This window comes from Mobula birostris, chromosome 18, assembly GCF_030028105.1.
Source record: "Mobula birostris isolate sMobBir1 chromosome 18, sMobBir1.hap1, whole genome shotgun sequence".
Lineage (NCBI taxonomy): Eukaryota > Metazoa > Chordata > Chondrichthyes > Myliobatiformes > Myliobatidae > Mobula > Mobula birostris.
This window is the reverse complement of record NC_092387.1, coordinates 10,662,115-10,683,507: the sequence shown is the minus strand read 5'-3', so window position 1 is coordinate 10,683,507 and position 21,393 is coordinate 10,662,115. Positions and strand designations below refer to the sequence as shown.

Below are 21,393 nucleotides of genomic sequence, written 5' to 3'. Positions count from 1 at the left end.
AAGTGGGTCCATAGGTTCTGGAAACAGTTCAGTGATGGGGCGAGTGAAGTGAACTCCTCTGGTTTAAAAGCCTGATGGTTGAGGGGTCATAACTGTTCCTGATCTTGGTGGTGTGGGTCCTGGGACTCCTGTACTTTCTTCCTGATAGCAGCAGCGAGAAGCAAGTATGGCCTGGGTGGTGGGAGTTTTTGATGATGGATGCTACTTTCCTGCAATTGCGCTCCAGGTAGACGTGCTTTACCTGTGATGGAGTGGGCCGTATCCATTACTTTTAGTAGGTTTTCTGTTCAAGGGCATTGGTGTTTCCATACCAGGCTGTGATGCAACCAGTCAATATACTCTCCACCACACATCTATGAGAATTTGTCAAAGTTTTAGATGTCATGCCGAATCTTCACAAATCTCTAAGGGAGCAAAGGCACTGCAGAGCTTTCTTCGTAATTGCACATGTGCTGGGCCCAGGATATATCCTCTGAAATGATAACACTGAAGAATTTAAAGTTGCTAACCCTCTCCTCTTCTGATCCTTAAATGAGGACTGTCTCATCAACCATCCGTTTCCTTCTCCCGGAGTCTATAATCAGCTCTTTGGTCTTGCTGACATTGAGTAAGAGGTTGCTGTTATGACACTACTCAGCCTGATTTACAATCTCTCTCTTATATGCTGTTTAATCACCAATTTTGATTCGGCCTATGACAGTGGTGTTGTCAGCAAATTTAGATATGGCATTGAAGCTGTGCACTGTACACTTAGTCATAAGTACACTGCAAATAGAGCAGGAGTCTAAGTACACAGCCTTGTAGTGCACCTGTGCTGATGGAGATTGTGGAGGTGTTGCCAATCCAAACTGACTGGGGTCTGCAAATGAGGAATTCGAGGATGCAGTTGCACAAGGAGGTATTGAGGCCATGGTCCTGACGGTTAATGATTAGCTTTGAAGGGGATGATAGTATTGAATGCCAAGCTGTAGTTGACAAAAAGCATCCTGATGTATACATCTTTGTTCTCCAGACATTCCAGGGTTGAGCGAAGAGCCAATCAAATAGCATCTACTGTGGACTGGTGCCAGTAGGCAAACTGAAGCTAATCCAAGTTGTCTGTCAGGCAGGAGTTGGTATGTTTCATCAACGAGCTCTCAAAGCACTTTGTCATTGAGCTCATCTGGGAGCGAAGCCTCGTTATCACCTATGTTGCCTGCTTTCACTTTGTAAGAGGTGACAGCATTGAAGCCCTGTCACAGCTGTCAAGCATCCTTCAGTGATTCAAGTTTGGCCCAGAATTGACACTTCACACATGAGGTGGCTTTCTGGAGATCTCGTATCTTATTTGTTCGTCATTATTGAATGGCAGTGATCTGGTCCTCAGCAGATTGTGGATCTCATTGTTCATCCAGAGCTTCTGTTCAGGGAAGACTCTAAATGATTTTGTGGGGACACACTCATTTACGACTGCTTTTATAAAACACATAACAACTGCGGTGTATTCATTCATATCCTCTGATGAGTCCTTCAACACAGTCCAGCCCACCAACTCGAAGCAATCCCGTAGCCACTCCTCTGTCTCCCTTGACCACCTCTATGTTGTCTTTATATCTGGAACCCTGCTCTTTAGCCTCTGCCTGTATGCAGAAAGGAAAAGGACAGTCAAGTAATCTGATTCCCAAATGCAGTCTAGGCATGGAATGGTAGCAGTGATCGAGTGTGTTGGGACTCCTGGTGCTGTCACTTATATGCTGATGATAATTGGGCAGGAATTTCTTCAAACAAGGCTGATTGAAGCCCTGAACTATGATATGAAATGTGTCAGGATAGGCTGTTTCTTGTTTGATGATGGCAGCATTCAATACCTCGAGTGCCTGATTAATGTCGGCTTTTGGCAGTATTTAAACTGCAGTCAGAATCATGGAGGAGAACTCTCTTGGTAAATAGAATGGTCAGCACTTAATCATTATATGTTCCAGGTCAGGGGAACAATGGTAAAAGACCACCAAATCCAAGGACCACAGACCCCCACCCTTTCCCCTTTTTCTGAATCAGCAGTCTGATCTATCCAGTGTATCAAGAAGCCTTCAGATCTTACCAACGCATCTGGGGTGAGCCATGTCTCCGTGAAACACAGAACACAACAATTCCCCATTGTCCTCCAATACAGCAATTTTGCCCTTAGGTCCTCAATCTTACTTAAACTAGAAACTTATTTAAGATTGGAACATGGCTGGGTGTACACAGTAACTAATAAAGATATCTTCCAAAAACAAATTGCACTAACATAACATGTCAAATCTCTGTTGAGATGAAAATATTTACCTGAGCCATATCCTCATCCTGGAGAGCCACTTTCTTCACAAAGCTTTCAGTCTCACTTTTTGCGCTTGTAAAACTAATTAATGTTTGATCCTGTAAAACCACCAAAATACATCATTGTCATTGTTAATGCTGGTTCCATTTTTGTACATTTCTCATGGAAATATTTCAGATCTGTATTTTAAATGGACTGACATGCCACAGCTGAGATAGTGGAAGAGCAGAAAATGCACAGCAGGAAGATAGTCCCTGATAACCAGACCTCCAGTTCTGGAACCAGCAAATGGATTATGGGTACATAGAGCTCTAAACCTTGTCAGAGGAAGTAAAAGGGAATAGGTAAGATCCTCCTTCTTTCATAAAACAAACTCCAGATTTCCCATACTGACAAGGCCACATTTTGTCACTGACTGTCTACAATTCCTACTGAACAATGATTAATACTTCAATGTGCTTTATTTCACTGGCTTATTTTGGAAGTTGGTGACTCCATTTAAATAACATAAGTCAAGATTGTGCAATTAACTTGCTGATCAGACCATAAGATATAGGAACGGAATTAGGCTATTGATCCCATTGAGTCTGCTCCACCATTCAATCATGGCTTTTGTTTTAACCTTCTTCTCCACTTCTTCCCATAACCCTTAACCTCTTCACCAATCAAGAATCTATCATAGAGTCACCACCCTCTGGTTGAAAAAATGTCTTGTCATTTCTGTTTTGAAAGGACATCCCTTTATTCTGAAGCTGTGCCCTTGGATCCTTGATGTTCCTATTGGTGATAACGTCCTCTCCATGTCTACTCTATCCAAGCCTTTCAGTATCCAGTAGGTACCAATGAGATCCCTTTTCATCCTTTTGAGCCCTGTGAAGCACAGACCCAGAGGCATCAAACACTCCTCATACATTAAGTGTTTAATTTCTGGGATCATTCTTGTGAACTTTCTCTGGAACCTCCCCAGGGTCAGCACATCACTTCCTAGATATGGGGCCCAAAGTTGCTCACAATATTCCAAATGTGGTCTGACCAATACCTTAGGAAGTCTCGGCAGTACACCCTTGGTTTTATATTCTACGTATACTCATCTTGTAACTTAGACAGACCACTGTTCTAATTCTCACTCAGATGAACCATTCATAGTGGCATATATTTTTTGATTCTTTATGCATTCTTGCAGGAAAGATTAAAAAAAAGTTCAAAAACTTCTCTATTTATGATGAAAGCTCTCAATTAAATTTTAAATCACAAGACTTGAAAAGTTCTGACCAGGAACACTGGAGGCCTATGTAAGAGGCCTATGTTTACTTTGAAAAGACAATGGCCCCTTGATTGTCACTTATTAAAATTCACTTAGCATCATAATTAACAATGTAATATCATGTAAAGGATGTTAACTCATGCTTCCATCAAACATTAAGTGATGCCACATAAAGATCCAGTATCCCACACACGTACCTTGATATACAAGCTCAGTACATTCCCTTCCAAAGTTGGCGGTCGAATAAACTCATCAAATACATAATTCCAATCACAACCAAGGTGGCAGAGAATCTCATCGGATGCGCAGATCACTCTCCTAAAAGAACAAAGTATTTGAAAACAAGAGGAGAAGAGGTCACTGTATATGTGGAGTCAAGGACTCACACCAGTTGACAGTTGTTAAATATTTGGGGTTTCATTTATTCTAATAATTGTCACTTATAGTAGTTTTATAAAAACGAATTATTACCAATTTTCTAAAAGCTCAAGTGTATATTTAATCATAAAATGAAATTTAAACTTATTTTATCCAATATGAACTTAATAAATTAAGCTATATTTATTTTTTTAACTCAAGTTGCGGGCACTGTACAACAGTAAATACCCTCAACTTGACACTTTTTCCAGTTTCTGTGTTCTTAATGTTTAATTTCAGTAGTGTGTGCCTCACTGGTGCTGACAAATTTGTAAATAATGCTCTTACACTTTTCCTTCAAACAGGCTTAGTTATTCTTCACCAAACAGTTAATAATTTCTGGCCTTCTGACATAGATCTATAAACCTTGGAGCTACGTTCAGAATGGTGCTCTAATGAGTGTAGAATCAGCTCTTCAGACAAGTGCTACCTTTTCTAACAAGCTATTAACTTAGTCCCATAACTTGAAATGCTCCTGCACTTCCCTTCAGAAAGCTAGCACTAAACCAACTTCCATTCCCTTTAAGAAAGTACTTCTAATTCACAATTCATTACTTAACCCCTCTTTCTTCATAAGGCAAAATGGCATGAGCCATTTCCTTCCACACTTCGATCTTGACTGCAGACTGGTGTTGCTGTAACTACTGCTGAAATGGAATTCCCATTCTCAAAGCCTCCGGATCAGTTAAATCCCTAAGACAGTTGAAAATTAGCTTGAAGTTTTGAGGTGCAGCTGCTGCCAAACGTGCTTTTGACTTTGTATGATTAGTTCAAAGAACAAACACATTAAACACAAACTGCAAATCGGTAAGAAATGAGTCCATGTTGTCCAAGCTCTTCCAGCACCAGAACCAGGAAAACAGAGGGAAGGGCCAGGAACAAAATTGAGAAGATTGAAGATGGACATTAAAGCAGGAAGGAATGAAACTAAGTTTCAAAAAGCTGTTATTAGCCACAAAGACATACAGCTCCCTTGTCCAACCCTATTCCAAAATCCGCTCTGCCACTACCAACAATGATCCATGAACAGTCTTCCTGACTATAAACACTAGAAATTCTGTGACTGTAATCAAACAAGGACAGGCTGTTGGTGAAGCTACAAGAAACTATATTCTGTAGCAGAAAATCCTGGGAATAGCAGAGATTGTTTCCTGTAGCTGTGAACATCACATGAAAGGATATTAAGTGAGCGAAAGGGAAATATACAAGGGGTGATTGATAAGTTCGTAGCCTAAGGTAGAAGGAGTCAATTTTAGAAAACCTAGCACATTTATTTTTCAACATAGTCCCCTCCTACATTTACACACTTAGTCCAGCGGTCGTGGTGCATATGGATCTTGGACCTCCACAGCGGAGGTGATTGATAGGTTCATGGCGTAAGGTAGAAAGAGATGAGTTATACAGCTCTCGTTACATGCACATGTAGGTCAACTCCTTGAGTGATTATGCAGAAAGTTTGAAGTTAATCACTCATCAGGGATGATTGATAAGTTCATAGCCTAAGATAGAAGAGATGAGTTATTAACTTCCAACTTTCTGCATGATCACTCAAAGAGTTGACCTGCATGTGCATGTAACGAGAGCTGTATAACTCATCTCCTTCTACCTTAGGCCATGAACTTATCAGTCACCCATCTGTAGACACTTTCTGGAGGTCCAAGATCCGTATACTCCACTCACTACCGCTGGACTAAGTGTGTAAATGTAGGAGGGGACTATGTTGAAAAATAAATGTGCTAGGTTTTCTAAAATTGACTCCGTCTACCTTAGGCCGGAAACATATCAATCACCCCTCGTAATCGACCAGTTTCTGAAATTGTCCTTGAGACACTACACTTTGGCCCATCTTGAAAAAGCATATCAAAGCCCATCCCTTTCTCCAACACTCAGCTAGCTCACACTTTGAACCAAAAAACACAAAGGTTAAGAATGGGAGGAAGTCATTCAGCCCTTTGAATTTTTTCTGACATTTAATGATCATGGCTAATCACTCTAATCTAATATCCTGGTCTATCCCGCCCCCCCATATCCCTTGATCCCTTTGGTATTAAGAAATTTATCTGCATTCTTTATGAACACATTTAATGACTTGCTCCCTTGTCTTGTCATTCTGGCCCCTCCATCAAGATGATTATTTTCTGTACCTGTTTGTGATGAGCAGATTTGTTCTTTTCTTCCCATACAAAAGACAATGCGAACGATATCGCTCTCCATTAAGCTTCGCAATCTCCAACCTCTGCAAGAAAAGTCAGATTATTTTCTCCAGCAACACTTAATCAAAGGTGAGAATTTAAATATGGTGCATACAACTCACTGACATCATGTGCAGTCAGTAGCTTGTGTCAGAATGGGTAAGTCTTAGCTTCAGCCACACAACCACATGTAAGTTGAAAGTTAAGGTGAGGTATTTGATGTGTTGTAGTAAACCATCAGAGCCAAATAACTGAAACACAGACTCCATCTCTACCAGTTCCTGCTCTCACCAAAATTCTGTTTGATTAGGCATTGTGTACATTGGCAAGAGTTGAGGAAAATTGATTTTGCAATGCATCACATAATTCCCAATGACTGCACGCAAATTAACTACTTTTAAAATATTTCTTCCCTGTTAATCAAATCCGTCACATCAAAGTCAAGTATTAAAATATGTTTATTTAAAAATAGCTATATTCAAAGCAGGTTTTGTACAAAAGATGCAAACTTAGAGGAAGGACCCATGCTGATGAAAACTGCCATAAAATTAGATTTGAAATAGAGGCACTGTTGTACCATGGGAAACGTAGCAACACACTCATACACAAACAGCAGTGTTCCACTACAATTGGAACCATCAAACATTAATTATAATTAGGCACAATTGCCAAGTGATCAAGATCAAAATGGGTATTGATATTAACAGACTGAATTGTTAGAGCAACAGTCAGTGGTCTGAAGGGAATTAATATTAGGTAATGGTTGAAGCCTTGAGCAATGATTTTCTGCAGGTCTTCATCGTGACGACACATATTAACAAACCAAAGGGAGATGTTATGGATGCAGTGGGAGGTGAGGATCTCAATACAATCACTGACACTAAAGAGGGAGTGATGAGCAAAAAGGTAGACAAGTTCTTTTGTCCTAATGAAACACATTCCAAGGTACTGAAAGTAATGGCGTAAATTAGACGTGTTTGTGATAAGTTACCAAAATTCTCTGCATTCTGTGCAGGTCCCAGCAGAATGAAACACATACAATGTCATGGCACTGTTTAAAGAAAAGTTGTAGGGAATAAGTGGGCAAATATAGCTAGCTAGCTTAATGTCTGTAGTTGAGAAAATACTTGAAGTTATCATCACAGTAAGACATCGGGATAGAAGTTCCATCAGGCAGACACAACACGGATTCATGAAGGACAGGTTCTGCTCGACAAGCTTAGTGGAGTTCTTTGAGAATATAAGCAGAGTGAACAGAGAACAGGTGGATGCTGTACACTTGGACTTCCAGAAGGTATTCGATAAGGTATTGAATAAAAGATACATCCAGTTAGAGGTAATGTGGTTAACCAGTGGAAGACAGATTATGATTAATGGCATTTCTCTTGTTTCAAGTAGTGAGCAGAGTGCCATTGGGCTGGGTCCTGGGCCAGCAATAGTTATACATTAACTAAAATTAGGAAGAGGGGACAGAGTGTAATGCACCCAAGTTTGATGATGGCACTAAACTGAATGGAAAAGCAAATTTGTGCAGAGATGTGGAGAGTCTACAAGAAACATAGATAGGTTAACTAAGTGGGCAAGGGTCTGGCAGATGGAGTACTATGTGGGTAAATGACAGATCATCCACTTTGGAAGGAAAAATAGAAGATCAGATTACTTACTTAATGTCCATACAGTATTCAGCCCCCTTGAAGGTTTTCATGTTTTATTGTTTTAGAAACATAGAAAATAGGTGCAGGAGTAGGCCATTCGGCTCTTCGAGCCTGCACTGCCATTCAGTATGATCATGGCTGATCATCCAACTCAGAACCCTGCACCTGCCTTCTCTCCATATCCCCGATCCCTTTAGCCACAAGAGCCACATCTAACTCCCTCTTAAATATAGCCAATGAACTGGTCTCAACTGTTTCCTGTGGCAGAGAATTCCAGAGATTCACCACTCTCTGTGTGAAGAAGTTTTTCCTCATCTCGGTCCTAAAAGGCTTCCCCTTTATCCTTAAACTGTGACCCCTCGTTCTGGACTTCCCCAGCATCAGGAACAATCTTCCTGCATCTAGCCTGTCCAATCCCTTTACAATTTTATACGTTTCAATAAGATCCCCCCTCAATCTTCTAAATTCCAGCGAGTATAAGCCTAGACGATCCAGTCTTTCATCATATGAAAGTCCTGCCATCCCAGGAATCAATCTGGTGAATCTCCTTCATACTCCCTCTATGGCAAGAATGTCTTTCCTCAGATTAGGGGACCAAAACTGCACACAATACTCCAGGTGTAGTCTCACCAAGGCCTTGTACAACTGCAGTAGTACCTCCCTGCTCCTGTACTCGAATCCTCTTGCTATGAATGCCAGCATACCATTCGCCTTTTTCACCGCCTGCTATACCTGCATGCCCACTTTCAATGACTGGTGTGTAATGACACCCAGGTCTCATTGCACCTCCCCTTTTCCTAATTGGCCACCATTCAGATAATAATCTGTTTTCCCGTTTTTGCCACCAAAGTGGATAACCTCACATTTATCCACATTAAATTGCATCTGCCATGAATTTGCCCACTCACCTAACTTATCCAAGTCACCCTGCATCCTCTTAGCATCCTCCTCACACTGCCCAGCTTCATGTCATCCGCAAACTTGGAGATGCTGCATTGAATTCCCTCGTCTAAGTCATTAATATATATTGTAAACAACTGGAGTCCCAGCACTGAGCCTTGCGGCACCCCACTAGTCACTGCCTGCCATTCTGAAAAGGTCCTGTTTATTCCCACTCTTTGTTTCCTGTCTGCCAACCAATTCTCTATCTACATCAATACCACACCCCCAATACCGTGTGCTTTAAGTCTGCACACTAATCTCCTGTGTGGGACCTTTCAAAAGCCTTTTGAAAATCCAAGTATACCACATCCACTGATTCCCCCCTATCCACACTACTAGTTACATCCTCAAAAAATTCTAAGAAATTCGTCAGACATGATTTTCCTTTCACAAATCCATGCTGACCTTGTCCGATAATTTCACCGCTTTCCAAATGTGCTGTTATCACATCTTTGATAACTGACTCTAGCATTTTCCCCACTACCGATGTTAGGCTAACCGGTCTATAATTCCCCGGTTTCTCTCTCCCTCCTTTTTTAAAAAGCACAGTTACATTAGCCACCCTTCAATCCTCAGGAACTAGTCCAGAATCTAAAGAGTTTTGAAAAATTATCACTAATGTATCCACTATTTCTTGGGCTGCTTCCTAAAGCACTCTTGGATGCAGACCATCTGGCCCTGGGGATTTATCTGCCTTTAATCCCTTCAATTTACCTAACACCACTTCCCTAGTAACATGTATTTCCCTCAGTTCCTCCATCTCACTGGACCTTCTGTCCCCTACTATTTCTGGAAGATTATTATGTCCTCCTTAGTGAAGACAGAACCAAAGTAGTTATTCAATTGGTCTGCTATGTCCTTGTTCTCCATAATCAATTCCTCTGTTTCTGTCTGTAAGGGACCTACATTTGTCTTAACCAATCTTTTTCTTTTCACATATCTATAAAAGCTTTTACAGTCAGTTTTTATGTTCCCTGCCAGTTTTCTCTCATAACCTTTTTTCCCTTTCCTAATTAAGCCCTTTGTCCTCCTCTGCTAGACTCTGAATTTCTCCCAGTCCTCAGGTGTGCCGCTTTTTCTGGCTAATTTGTATGTTTCTTCTTTGGAATTGATACTATCCCTAATTTCCCTTGTCAGCCACTTTCCCTGGTTTATTCTTTTGCCAAACTGGGATGAACAATAGTTGTAGTTTATCCATGCGATCTTTAAATGCTTGCCATTGCATATCCACCGTCAACCCTTTATGTATCACTTGCCAGTCTATCTTAGCTAATTCACGTCTCATACCTTCAAAGTTACCCTTCTTTAAGTTCAGAACCGTTGTTTCTGAATTAATTACGTCACTCTCCATCTTAATGAAGAATTCCACCATATTATGGTCACTCTTACCCAAGGGGCCTCTCATGACAAGATTGCTAATTAACCCTTTCTCATTGCTCAATACCCAGTCTACCTGCTCTCTAGTTGGTTCCTTGACATGTTGGTTCAGAAAACCATCCCGCATACATTCCAAGAAATCCTCTTCCTCAGCACCCTTACCAATTTGGTTCACCCAATCGATACATGGATTGAAGTCACCCATTATAACTGCTGGTCCTTTATGGCACGCATTTCTAATTTCCTGTTTAATGCCATCCCCAACCTCACTACTACTGTTAGGTGGCCTGTACACAACTCCCACCAGTGTTTTCTGCCCCTTAGTGTTATGCAGCTCTACCCATATCGATTCCACATCCTCCCGGCTAATGTCCTTCCTTTCTATTGCGTTAATCTCCTCTCTAACCAGCAATGTTACCCCTCCTGAATATTAAATATCCCTGAATGTTGAGCTCCCATCCTTGGTCACCCTGGAGTCATGTCTCTATGATCCCAACTATATCATATTCATTAATAACTATCTGCACTTTCAATTCATCCACCTTGTTACGAATGCTCCTTGTATTGACACACAAAGCCTTCAGGCTTGCCTTTACAACACTCTTAGCCCTTATACAATTATGTTGAAAAGTGGTCCTTTTTGATTTTTGTCCTCGGTTTGCCTGCCTGCCACTTTTACTTTTCACCTTACTACTTTTTGCTTCTACCCTCATTTTACACCCCTCTGTCTCTGCACTTGTTCCCATCCCCTGCCACATTAGGCTTCGTCCACACTACGCTGGATAATTTTGAAAACACCGGTTTCGAGTAAAAACGACAGGCGTACACACTAAGCGTTTTTCAAAATATCTCTGTCCACATTACACGGATATTCGGGTGAATCTCCTCTACTGGGCACACGCAGGACACACAGAAAACAAGCGAAGAGGGAATGGTATACTTGGTGCGCATTTGTCCAGTTACAGACTAGAAAAACTTAAAAGGAATTGCTCTTGGTTCTCGCGCAGGAGGACTTAAAACTTAAAAAAAACAAATACTGGAGTGTACAGAGGCAACCGACAGGGAGTTCACGGACGGTATGACCCGGCTGACGACGAACATTGAAAAACTGACCAACTTTGTTGCATTAATAAAGCACCTTGTTAAATGTATAAAACGTGTCTGCATCAGTGTTATCTTGTATTTCCATACAATGTTACATTAGGCTGTTACACATCTATTGTCAGAGAAGTACTTGCATAAATGGGTAAACCACCTTCATACAAGCAAGGACAGAAAACAGGGCAAAGTGAGTATACTTATTTATTCAGTAAGCTATTGGTCAAAGTATTTGGTGAGTACATTTCTAACTCTTCTGGCTTCAGTCACGTTGCTGTCTGTTCTGAAATTGTTAGGTTCTGCAAAGCGCAGAATCAAATATCGCTGTGATGATTGTACACTCTAGTATCAATTGTTTGACAACAATAAAGTAGTAGCAGTAATAATAATAATAAGAAGAAGAAAACAATGAAATGCTGCGCTGCCGCCATCTGTTCCGGCACGTCATGACAGCGGTTTTAAAAAGCTCCGGTTACCCCGTACACACTGCAACGGATATTAGGAGTTTTCAGATTTATTCACTCTGAAGACAGTTTCTGAAAATCTCCATTTTCGGGGGATGAAAACGCTGTTTTAGTGTGGACAGAGGGTCAAAACGAAGAGAAAAAGTTTTGTTTTCAAAATTATCCAGCGTAGTGTGGACGTAGCCTTAGTTTAAATCCTCCTGAACAACAGTAGCAAATGCTCTGAATAACAATGTGTATTGAATAACAGTGGATTTGAGTTTTTTTGAACTGATCAACAGAAAGACTCTTTTGTGTCAAAGTGTAAACAGATCTCTACAACGTGATCTAAATTAAATACAAATATGAAACACAAAATAATTGATTGTATAAGTATTCACCCCCTTCAAGTCAGTATTTAGTAGCTGCACCTTTGGCAGCAATTACTGCTTGAATCTGTGTGGATAGGTCTTTATCAGCTTTACACACCTGGACACTGCAATTTTTCCCCATTCTTCCTTACAAAAGGGTTCAAGCTCTGTCAGATTGCCTGGGGAACTTGAGTGAACAGCCCTTTTCAAATCCAGCCACAAATTCTCAATTGGATTGAGGTCTGGACTCTGACTTGGCCACTCCAGGACATTAACTTTGTTGTTTTTAAGCCATTCCTGTATAGCTTTGGCTTTATGCTTGGGGTCATTGTCTTCCAGGAAAACAAATCTACTCCCAAGTCGCAGTTTTCTTGTGGACTGCATCAGGCTTTCCTCCAGGATCTCCCTGTATTTTGCTGCAAATCATTTTACCCTCTTCACAAACCTTCCAGGGCCCGCTGCAGTGAAGCATTCCCACAGCATGATGCAGCCACCACCATGATTCACGGTAGGGATGATGTGTGGTGTTTGGCTTAACCAAAGATATTGTTTAGTCTGATGGATAAAAAATTCAATTTTGGTTTCATCATACCATAGAATCTTCTTTCAGCTGATTTCACAATCTCTAAATAATATATATTTTTAAAACTGTACATAAGACTCCTGGATAACAAGGTTCTGTACAACTGTACTACCACATCTTGTGCATATGCCCAAGCCTTTTGCATTGAAGGCCAACACTTCAATTGTCTTCTTTACTGTCTGGAGCACTTGTATGTTTACTTTAAAGTGTGCTGCACAAGGACACCCAGAGTCTTTTGTTCCACATTTCTCAATCAGTCACCATTTAAATAATACACTGCTTCAGAAGATATGCTCACCCTTATCCGCAGTGTACCCACTCTGCCATGTACCTGCCCACATACGTAGCTTGTGGAATCACGTTCAGATCTGTTTGCACCCCATCATCTCATGTTGTTGGCAAAGACGTTGCAAAACTTCATACATTTAACGTATATGGTGATTAGTGGGGTCACAAGCACTGATCCCTGCAGTACTTCACTAGTCACCACTTGCCATCCCCACAAAGCCCCATTTATTACTGTTCCCAATTTCAAGTCAGTTAACCGATTTTCATTCTATGGCAATAAAGTACCCCCAATCCCACAGGCTCACATTCACCATTAATGTGGGACTTTATAAAAGGTTCCGTTAAGATGACGGCGCATTGGATCGCAGCAGGTTCTACAGGGTCAACAAAAAGTGTTATTGTCCTTTTTAAGCGTATTTTTTATGATCGCAAGACCCGCTAGACATTAAGAACTTAAAAGTACTGTAGGTCTACCCCATCAGCGAGTTGTTCATTAGTAGAGAAAATGAAGGAACTGCGCATCATGCTGCTACCTGTGTCGAAGGCGGCAAAAGGCCTAATGGCAATTTTGGTCGTCTTGGTCAATTTTGACCATCTTGGTCGCAAGATTTGGACATTGTTAATATGGTATGCCACAAGTTCAATTCACTGATTTACTGGCAAAGCGCAGGGGCCATTTTTTTTTTGCATGATTGTATTTTACTGATAATTTAATATGCTTGTTATATCGTATGTACGAGGACTAAGCCTCAAGCTGCGGAGACGCCTGTTTACAACAGGCAGGAGAGAGGGATCGGAGCCAGTGCACTCCCCCAAGGGCAGCGTGGTGCCTCGTCCAAATTGGAGTTGGTGCTGCTACCTAGCGTTCACTTGGCAAAAGACAAATTGTGTTGTAGTCAACTGCAGATTTTGGCAGCATTCATGGCTAAGGTCTGGACTATTTTTTAAATTGTGTGGCTGAATCTCACAAATATCTTTATGTGAATAAAATGGTTGAATGACAATTAAACTTGAATCAAATGGAACTGAATTGAAAACCCAAATGCGCCGTGCCCACTGGTTCTCCATCATCTATTTCACCACATACATGCTCAAGTAACTCTAGGAAGTTTGTCCAACACAATTTCCCTTGCATGTTCCATCTCATGCCTCTTCATCAGGAGTCAGCCTCAGGATGCTCATCCAACAGCCCAACATTACACTGACATATGACAGTGCCAGGAAATTACAGAACTTAGTTTTTGACAGTAGACTTGCTGGTTCAAGAAGAACCAATACACGAAAATGTGAACAGAAATAATGCATTTTAAAGATAAGATTAAAGGTTTTTATTTTGTTTTGGCAGTTGTATATATGAACAGAAAATGCACCTATGCTATCTAATTTCAAATTTATTTCCAAATATAAAGGAATCACTGATTGTTTTCAATGGCCAAGGTCTTAAATGAATATATATTATCAAAATTTACTGTGGAAAAGATCAAGGAAACAGACAGTAATGTCCTAACATATAGGCATGAAAGTGGAGGAGTTGGCAGTGTTGAAGCACATAAAAGTGGATAAATCCCTGAAGTTTAACCAACTCTGGGATTCTTAACCTTACAATCTACCTCATTATGATTTTGCACTTTATTGTTTACCTGCACTGCACTTTTTTGGCAGCTTTTACATTTTATTCTGCATTGTTATTGTTTTTCCTTATTCTGGCTCAATGTATTGTGTAATGATTTGATCTGTACAAACAGTATGTAAGAGAAGGTTTTCACTACATCTTGATACCAATAACTATATACTATGACATTATAGGAAGCAAGGGAAATCTGCTGGGATCCTGGCAGAGATCTTTATAACTTGTTTAGCCACAATTGAAGTAATGAAAGAGTGGCGGGACCTGAAAGTTGGCCCTTCATTTAAGACAGCGTACAAGAACAAAAGAAACTACTAACAGTGGTGGGAAAGTTACTGGGCAGAATCAGAGATAAGATCTTTCTGCATTTGGGAGGGCAAGTACTGATCAAGGATAGTCCGCAGGGTGGGAAATAGTGTCTCACAAGTTTGAATGAACTTCTTTCAAGAAGTGATCAAGAGGATTGATAAGGGCAGGGCAGTAGTCATTGCAATGGACTTTACAATGTAAAGCCCTACATGGACTTTAGCAATGCTTTGGACAAGGTGCAGCATGCTAGGCTGGTCCAGAGCAAAATCGTGACCTGGCCGACTGGATACAGAATTGGCTTGATGGAAGTAGTCAGAGGGCAGTAGAGGAGGGTCATTTTTCTGAATGGTGGTCTGTTACTAGTGGTGTGCTGCAGAGATCAGTGCTGGGTCTTCTGTTGTTTGTCATATATATTAATGATTTGGATGAGAATGTAGGTGACACAAAAAGTCATTTGCAAATGACACCAAAATTGATGGCTGTCTAAGTTTACAACAGAATCTAGATTAACTGCAAAAGTGGGCAAAAAAAACAGGAATGGAATTTGTTGTGCATTTAATGTTTCAGTAATATTTGAGTAATATTGTAAGTATGTTGTTGATTAAGCATTCTTTGTTTAAGTAATTTATTACGGTTTTATATGTAAAAATAAGTGAATTGCATAGATCATGACACTACCACATGATTGTGTGCACATTGCTTAAAGTAAACACAAAATTAAAACTCGAATTCCCTGCTCTGTGTATTTTTGCTTTTAATTAATTTTATGTTTTGGATTTACAAAACATAACAGAGTTTAAGTCAGACAACTATCAATTTATGCATTTTGGAAAGCTACACAAGGCAGAACATTCACAGTGGTCTTGGGGAATACTGCAGAACAGAAAGACTTTGGGGTAAAAGGGCCTGGAGACAAAGGTAAACAGGGTGGGGAAGAGAGTATATTGCATGCTTGCCTTCATTGGAAAGGGGATTTGGCACAATAGCTGGGATGTCATGTTACAGCTGTAAAGTTTTCTGATAATTTTTAAGTTTTTCCAAGCTTTTTATAAAATACTCCTCAGGGTCATTTTAAAAAACCTCACATAGATTTCAAAGTAGTTATGGAAAAAAGACAGTGATACACACAAAACGCACATTATGTGTTGCTTCGTATTTCCTGCAATTTTCTCATGTTTAAGATAGTGATATATCAGGAATAAAGTGAGGGAAGGTCAATTTGATTAAAATAAGCAAGAGCTCGCAAAGGTAGACTGGGAGCACCTACTTGCAGGGAAGTCTACATCTGCAGTGTAAGCATTTAAAAGAAAAGTAATGACTATTCGGGTAAAAGTTTTCCTGTAAGGGTGAAAACCCTGGCTAACAAGTACAGGAAATCTTGGTTACTGAACATAAAAAAACATATAGCAGGCATAGGGGGGGAGGCTGGTCAGGAGTGTAAAGGTTATAGGGAGATGCTTGGAAAGGAAATTAGCAAGTCTGAGAGGGGTCATGAAATATCACTGGCAGGTAGGATTAAGGTAAATTCAAAGGTATTTTATAATTATAAAAAAGAAAAACGACTAACCAGACAAAAAGTAGAGTCTGTTAGGAACAATGCAAGCAAGAACTAGAAGGTATGGGTGAATACTATTCACAAGGGGCACAGACTTTATAGTTGGAGGATTCAGCAAAGAGGAAGGTGAAACTCAACTGAAAGTCTATGTGAAGAGAGGAGGTATTCAATATCTTAGATAAATAAATCCCTTGGGCCCAATGAGGTTCATTCCAGACTTATGAGAGGTAACAGAAGAGATTACTTGCACTCTGCTGAGATTTTTAAACCTTTGTTGAGCACAACTGAGGTATCAGTTTGACTGGAAGACTGTTCTCTACTTTCAAGGCAACAGGTAAAAGCCTTGTAATTATAGACCAGACATCAGTGGGAGTGGTACAGAAGTGTAGTAGTAAGCACGATGCTTTACAGTATCAGCAACGCGGGTTCATTTCCTCCTGCTGTCTATGAGGAATTTGTACGCTCTCTTCATGACCTCTTGGGTCTCCTCTGGTTTCCCCCCACAGTCCAACAATGCACTGGTTCGTAGGTTAATTGGTTATTGTAAATTGCCCTGTGATTAGTCTAGCATTAAATTGGGACATTGCTGGGCTCGAAGGGCCTACACCACACTCTGTCTCAATAAATAAATCAGTGGTAAGGGTTTCTGGAAAAGATTTCCGAGGGAGAGGATTAATGATCATTTGGAAAGGCAGGGAATAATCAGAGACAGCATGATTTTTTCAAGGGCTGATCTTGTTTGACCAATCTGATTGACTTTGATAAAAAGGTAAAGAAGTATATTGAAGAGGGCAGTGCAGTAGATGTGTCTGCATGAACTTCAGTAAGACCTTCAACAAGCTCCACATGGGAGACTAGTTGAAAAGGTCAAGGCCCATGGGATCCAGGATAGGTTGGCAGATCCAATCCAAAAATTGGTGTAGTCACAGGAGACAGAGGGTGATGGTAGAGGGTTGTTTTTGTGATTGGATGGCTGTTGGTGTGTCACAGGTATCAGTGCTGGGACCCTTACTGTTTCTAATATACGTGAATAATTTGGATGTGGATGTGGGAGGAAGGATCAGTAAGTTTACAAATGACATGAAGACTGGTGGATTGTTGAAAGTGTGTATGGTGGTCTTAGGCTACAGGGCGATATTGATGTGTTGGTGAAGCATGATTAATGAGGTAGTGTATTCTGGGAGCACTAATAAAGCTAGTCGAAGAACACTGAGGCTGTCTACAAGAAGGGTCAGAGCCGTCTCTATTTCCTGAGGAGACTGAGTTCCTTTAACATCTGCCGGACGATGCTGAGGATGTTCTGCAAGGTCTGTGGTGCCCAGTGCTATCATGTTTGCTGTTGTGTGCTGGGGCACCAGGCTGAGGGTAGCAGACACCAACAGAATCAACAATCTCATTCGTAAGGCCAGTGATGTTGTGGGGATGGAACTGGACCCTCTCATGGTGGTGTCTGAAAAGAGGATGCTGTCCAAGTTGCATGCCATCTTGGACAATGTCTCCCATCCACTACATAATGTTCTGGGTGGGCACAGGAGTACATTCAGCCAGAGACTCAGTCCACCGAGATGCAACACAGAGCGTCATAGGAAGTCATTCCTGCCTGTGGCCATCAAACTTTACAACTCCTCCCTTGGAGGGTCAGACACCCTGAGCCAACAGGCTGGTCCTGGACTTATTTCATAATTTACTGGCATAATTTACATATTACTATTTAACTATTTATGGTTTTATTATTATTTATTATTTATGGTGCAACTGTAACGAAAACCAATTTCCCCCGGGATCAATACAGTATGACTATGACTAAGGCTAGGACATACATCACAAATGGTAAGGTCCTACAGAGTATTGAGGAATAGATGGACCTTGGTGTGCAAGTCCAAAGTTCCCTGTAGGTGTCAGTACAGAGATAATACAAAGCAGCATATGGGCTACAGGCTTTCACCAGTTGAGGCATTGAATACAAGATCAACAAGGTTATGCTCCCATTTCACAAGATCTTTGTCAAACCTCAGATGGAGTACTATGTACAGTTCTGTTCACCACATTACAGGAAAGATATGGCACTGCTGGAGAGGGTGCAGAGAAGATTCATCAGGAAGTTGTCTGTGATAGAAATGAGGACTGACTGGGTCTGTTTTCTTTGGAAAGAAGGAGGTTAAGAGCAAATATTGAGGTATATTTAATTATGAAGTGTATAAGGCATATTACAGGAAACTTTATCCCTTATTGAAGGTACGTAAAATGAGAGGACACAGATTTAGTTTTGGGGTAAGAGAATTAGAGGAGATTTGAGGGAGACTCAGAGAGTGATGAGTACCTGAACTGCATTGGCTGAGAAGCAGAGTCACTGAAGTGTGTAAACAAACATTTGCATTGCCCCTGATAGAAGGCAATAGGCCAAGTACTGGAAGATGGGATTAATGTGGATGGGTGCCCACTGGTCAGCATGAGCCAAATGGTCTGTTTCTGCATTGTCTGACTTAATCATCTAAATGTCATTTTACAGTATTTCAGATCATGTAAACATTGGTCTATTATTCAACTGTAGAGCAAGACCAACAAAATAAAGATATTTCTCAAAAAAATCAAACTATAACTGAATACAATAAAGCAAACTATAGAATCACAATTAAGATACAATCCATGTTTATTTTAAATATAGGTGATGATTATTATTCATACAATATATGTGGAAATTAATAACCAGAATAGAAAAAGAACCAGCCAGACAGGAGGGTCATAAGATTAACTATTAGTGTTTCAGAATATACAATGGATTCCAGTTAATTAGGACACTTCATGACCAGTACATTTTGGCCCCGTTAAGTTTCATGGAAAGAGATACAAGGGTATTAACATTTAACTGAGTAACAAATTACGTATTTAAATGAAATACAGAACAAATAAGAACATTACAATGCTACTGCAACATTATAAAACTGTGTATTGACTCTTAATGGTTATCCATGGAGGAATTCATTCAGTGTATGCTGTCATGTTCTTTTGATTGACTATAATTATCAAAATCAGCGCAAACACCTAGTGCAGAAAATGGACTCCCTTCATACAATGCTTTCAACGACTGCATCATCCAAATCTTAATCTTAAAGATGATTGTTGACACCTTTATATTCTTTGTAGATCCTACTTGTTGAAGTAGTGAAATTGTTTCATTTTCACTCCTGGCCATTTCCAAGCCTGAATGCTTGAAGCCACGGTGAGCAAATTAGTTCTGAGTTGTCTTCCTGTTTATTTCTTTCCAACTATCAGTGATGAAAATCACTGCTTTTTTAATGCAAACACATGCAACTAATGCTATTTAAAAACTGTTCCCTCTAAGCACAGTGTAGTGTCTAACAGTCACACAAGTGCATGCAAGTGACGCTAGTTAGAAACTGGTCGGCAACCATCTCATGTTCCAATTTAGCACCATAGTGTCCCAAATAAAACAAAGGGAATCCCAGCTATTTTCTCAATTAGTTTTGTTCTTTAAGAGTTGGCCTAAATAAGCGGCAGCCCCAATTAACTAAAATCCACTGTATTTCCTTCATGGAATTTCTTTCATGGACTTTACAATTGGAATGTTTACTGTTGAGATGACAGATTCGTTTGTTTTGTCAAGTTTATCCAAAATGCAGAGTGACTCAAAATGGAATATAACACTGTAATATATGATAGATTCAATAAATTTATATATTACAAATCTAAATGTATTTACATTTGGTGCCAATATGCAAAAATAAACAGATTACGAAAAGCAGAAAGGTAAAAAGTCTGAAAGACATTTGAAATCTCAATCCATATCGTGCTGCATGTGTAAAGAGAAAAGGGAAAGACATTAGAATTTTGCCATATTAAAAGGTAAAGGATCATACGTTTTTCATTCAGCAATTTTTGGCAGAAGTAAAATAAACAAGGATTCAAAGTGAAAAGAAAGCTATTTATGTTGGGGCAGAGAGAGAGATCGTTTAGAAGGGGAGGCACAAGAAGGCATTAACCATAACAAAGCAGCCTCCCATCTATTCTCATGATCATTGTAAGTCATACTTAATTTCTAATACTAGCAATTACACTGTTAAGTATGTACAGTACTCTGTAAAGTCTTAGGGTGCCTAAGGCTTTTGCACAGTACTGCATTTGTCAACGTGGAGTGGAGATCAGGCTTGTAAATCTGGTAGGAGCAAAGGATATTGGGGATGGCGAGGGTGAAGCACCACAGGAGGGGCAAGGGGCAGGTGGCGAAGGACTGCCAGTGGCAGGGGGTGGCATGGGTGCAGACATACCCAGCCCCAAGGCACCAGGCAAGGTCATTTGATTCCAAACAATTGGTTTACTGATCGTTGCAGAATGTTTCTTTGGTGCTTCCCACAACCTCTCCTCTCCTTTCCACTTTTCCCAACCATGATTCCCTTCTCCCTGCCCCTTCCAACTCTCAGTCCACAGCAGAGACCCGTATCAGAATCAAGTTTATCATCACTCACATGACTTTTTTTTTGCAGCAGTACAGAGCAATACATAAAATTACTACAGTACTGTGCAAAAGTCTTAGGCACCCTAGCTATATTTTATATATATATATATATATATATATGTGTGTGTGTGCCTTTGAACAAAATAAAAATAAACTACAAATGTGAAAAATCTAATAAATATAAAATACAACAAACCCATCAGACTAAACCGTGACAGGGCTCGAAGTGTCAATCCTCTGTACTGTAACCTCACTTGTAACCTGCGTGTTCCTTTTTTGGCAGCTTTTATATCCTCTTAACAACTTACTTTTTTACCACCTTTGTTTAATCAACATAATTAGCAATGGTACCTTTATTGCCTTCATGAATATCATGAATAAATAGAGGTCCCAGCAACAATCCTTACAGTAAACCATTTGTTATATCTCATCAGCCAGAAAAAAAGACTCATTTATAACTCTGGTACCACAAATCTCTGGTAGTCACAAGGGATTACGA

General features: G+C 40.2%; 1 protein-coding gene across 1 annotated transcript in view; it reads right to left on the bottom strand.

Annotated features, from left to right (window-relative positions):
* The window catches only part of vps13c (vacuolar protein sorting 13 homolog C), a 387,871-nt gene that overhangs the window by 6,323 nt on the left and 360,155 nt on the right, over positions 1 to 21,393 (bottom strand). The window contains exons 80-82 of the mRNA XM_072282204.1: positions 6,125 to 6,216; positions 3,761 to 3,881; positions 2,308 to 2,397 (exon numbers count right to left, since the gene is read on the bottom strand). Of these exons, the coding sequence (XP_072138305.1) occupies positions 2,308 to 2,397; positions 3,761 to 3,881; positions 6,125 to 6,216 (303 nt within the window). The remainder of the gene's footprint in view (positions 1 to 2,307; positions 2,398 to 3,760; positions 3,882 to 6,124; positions 6,217 to 21,393) is intronic.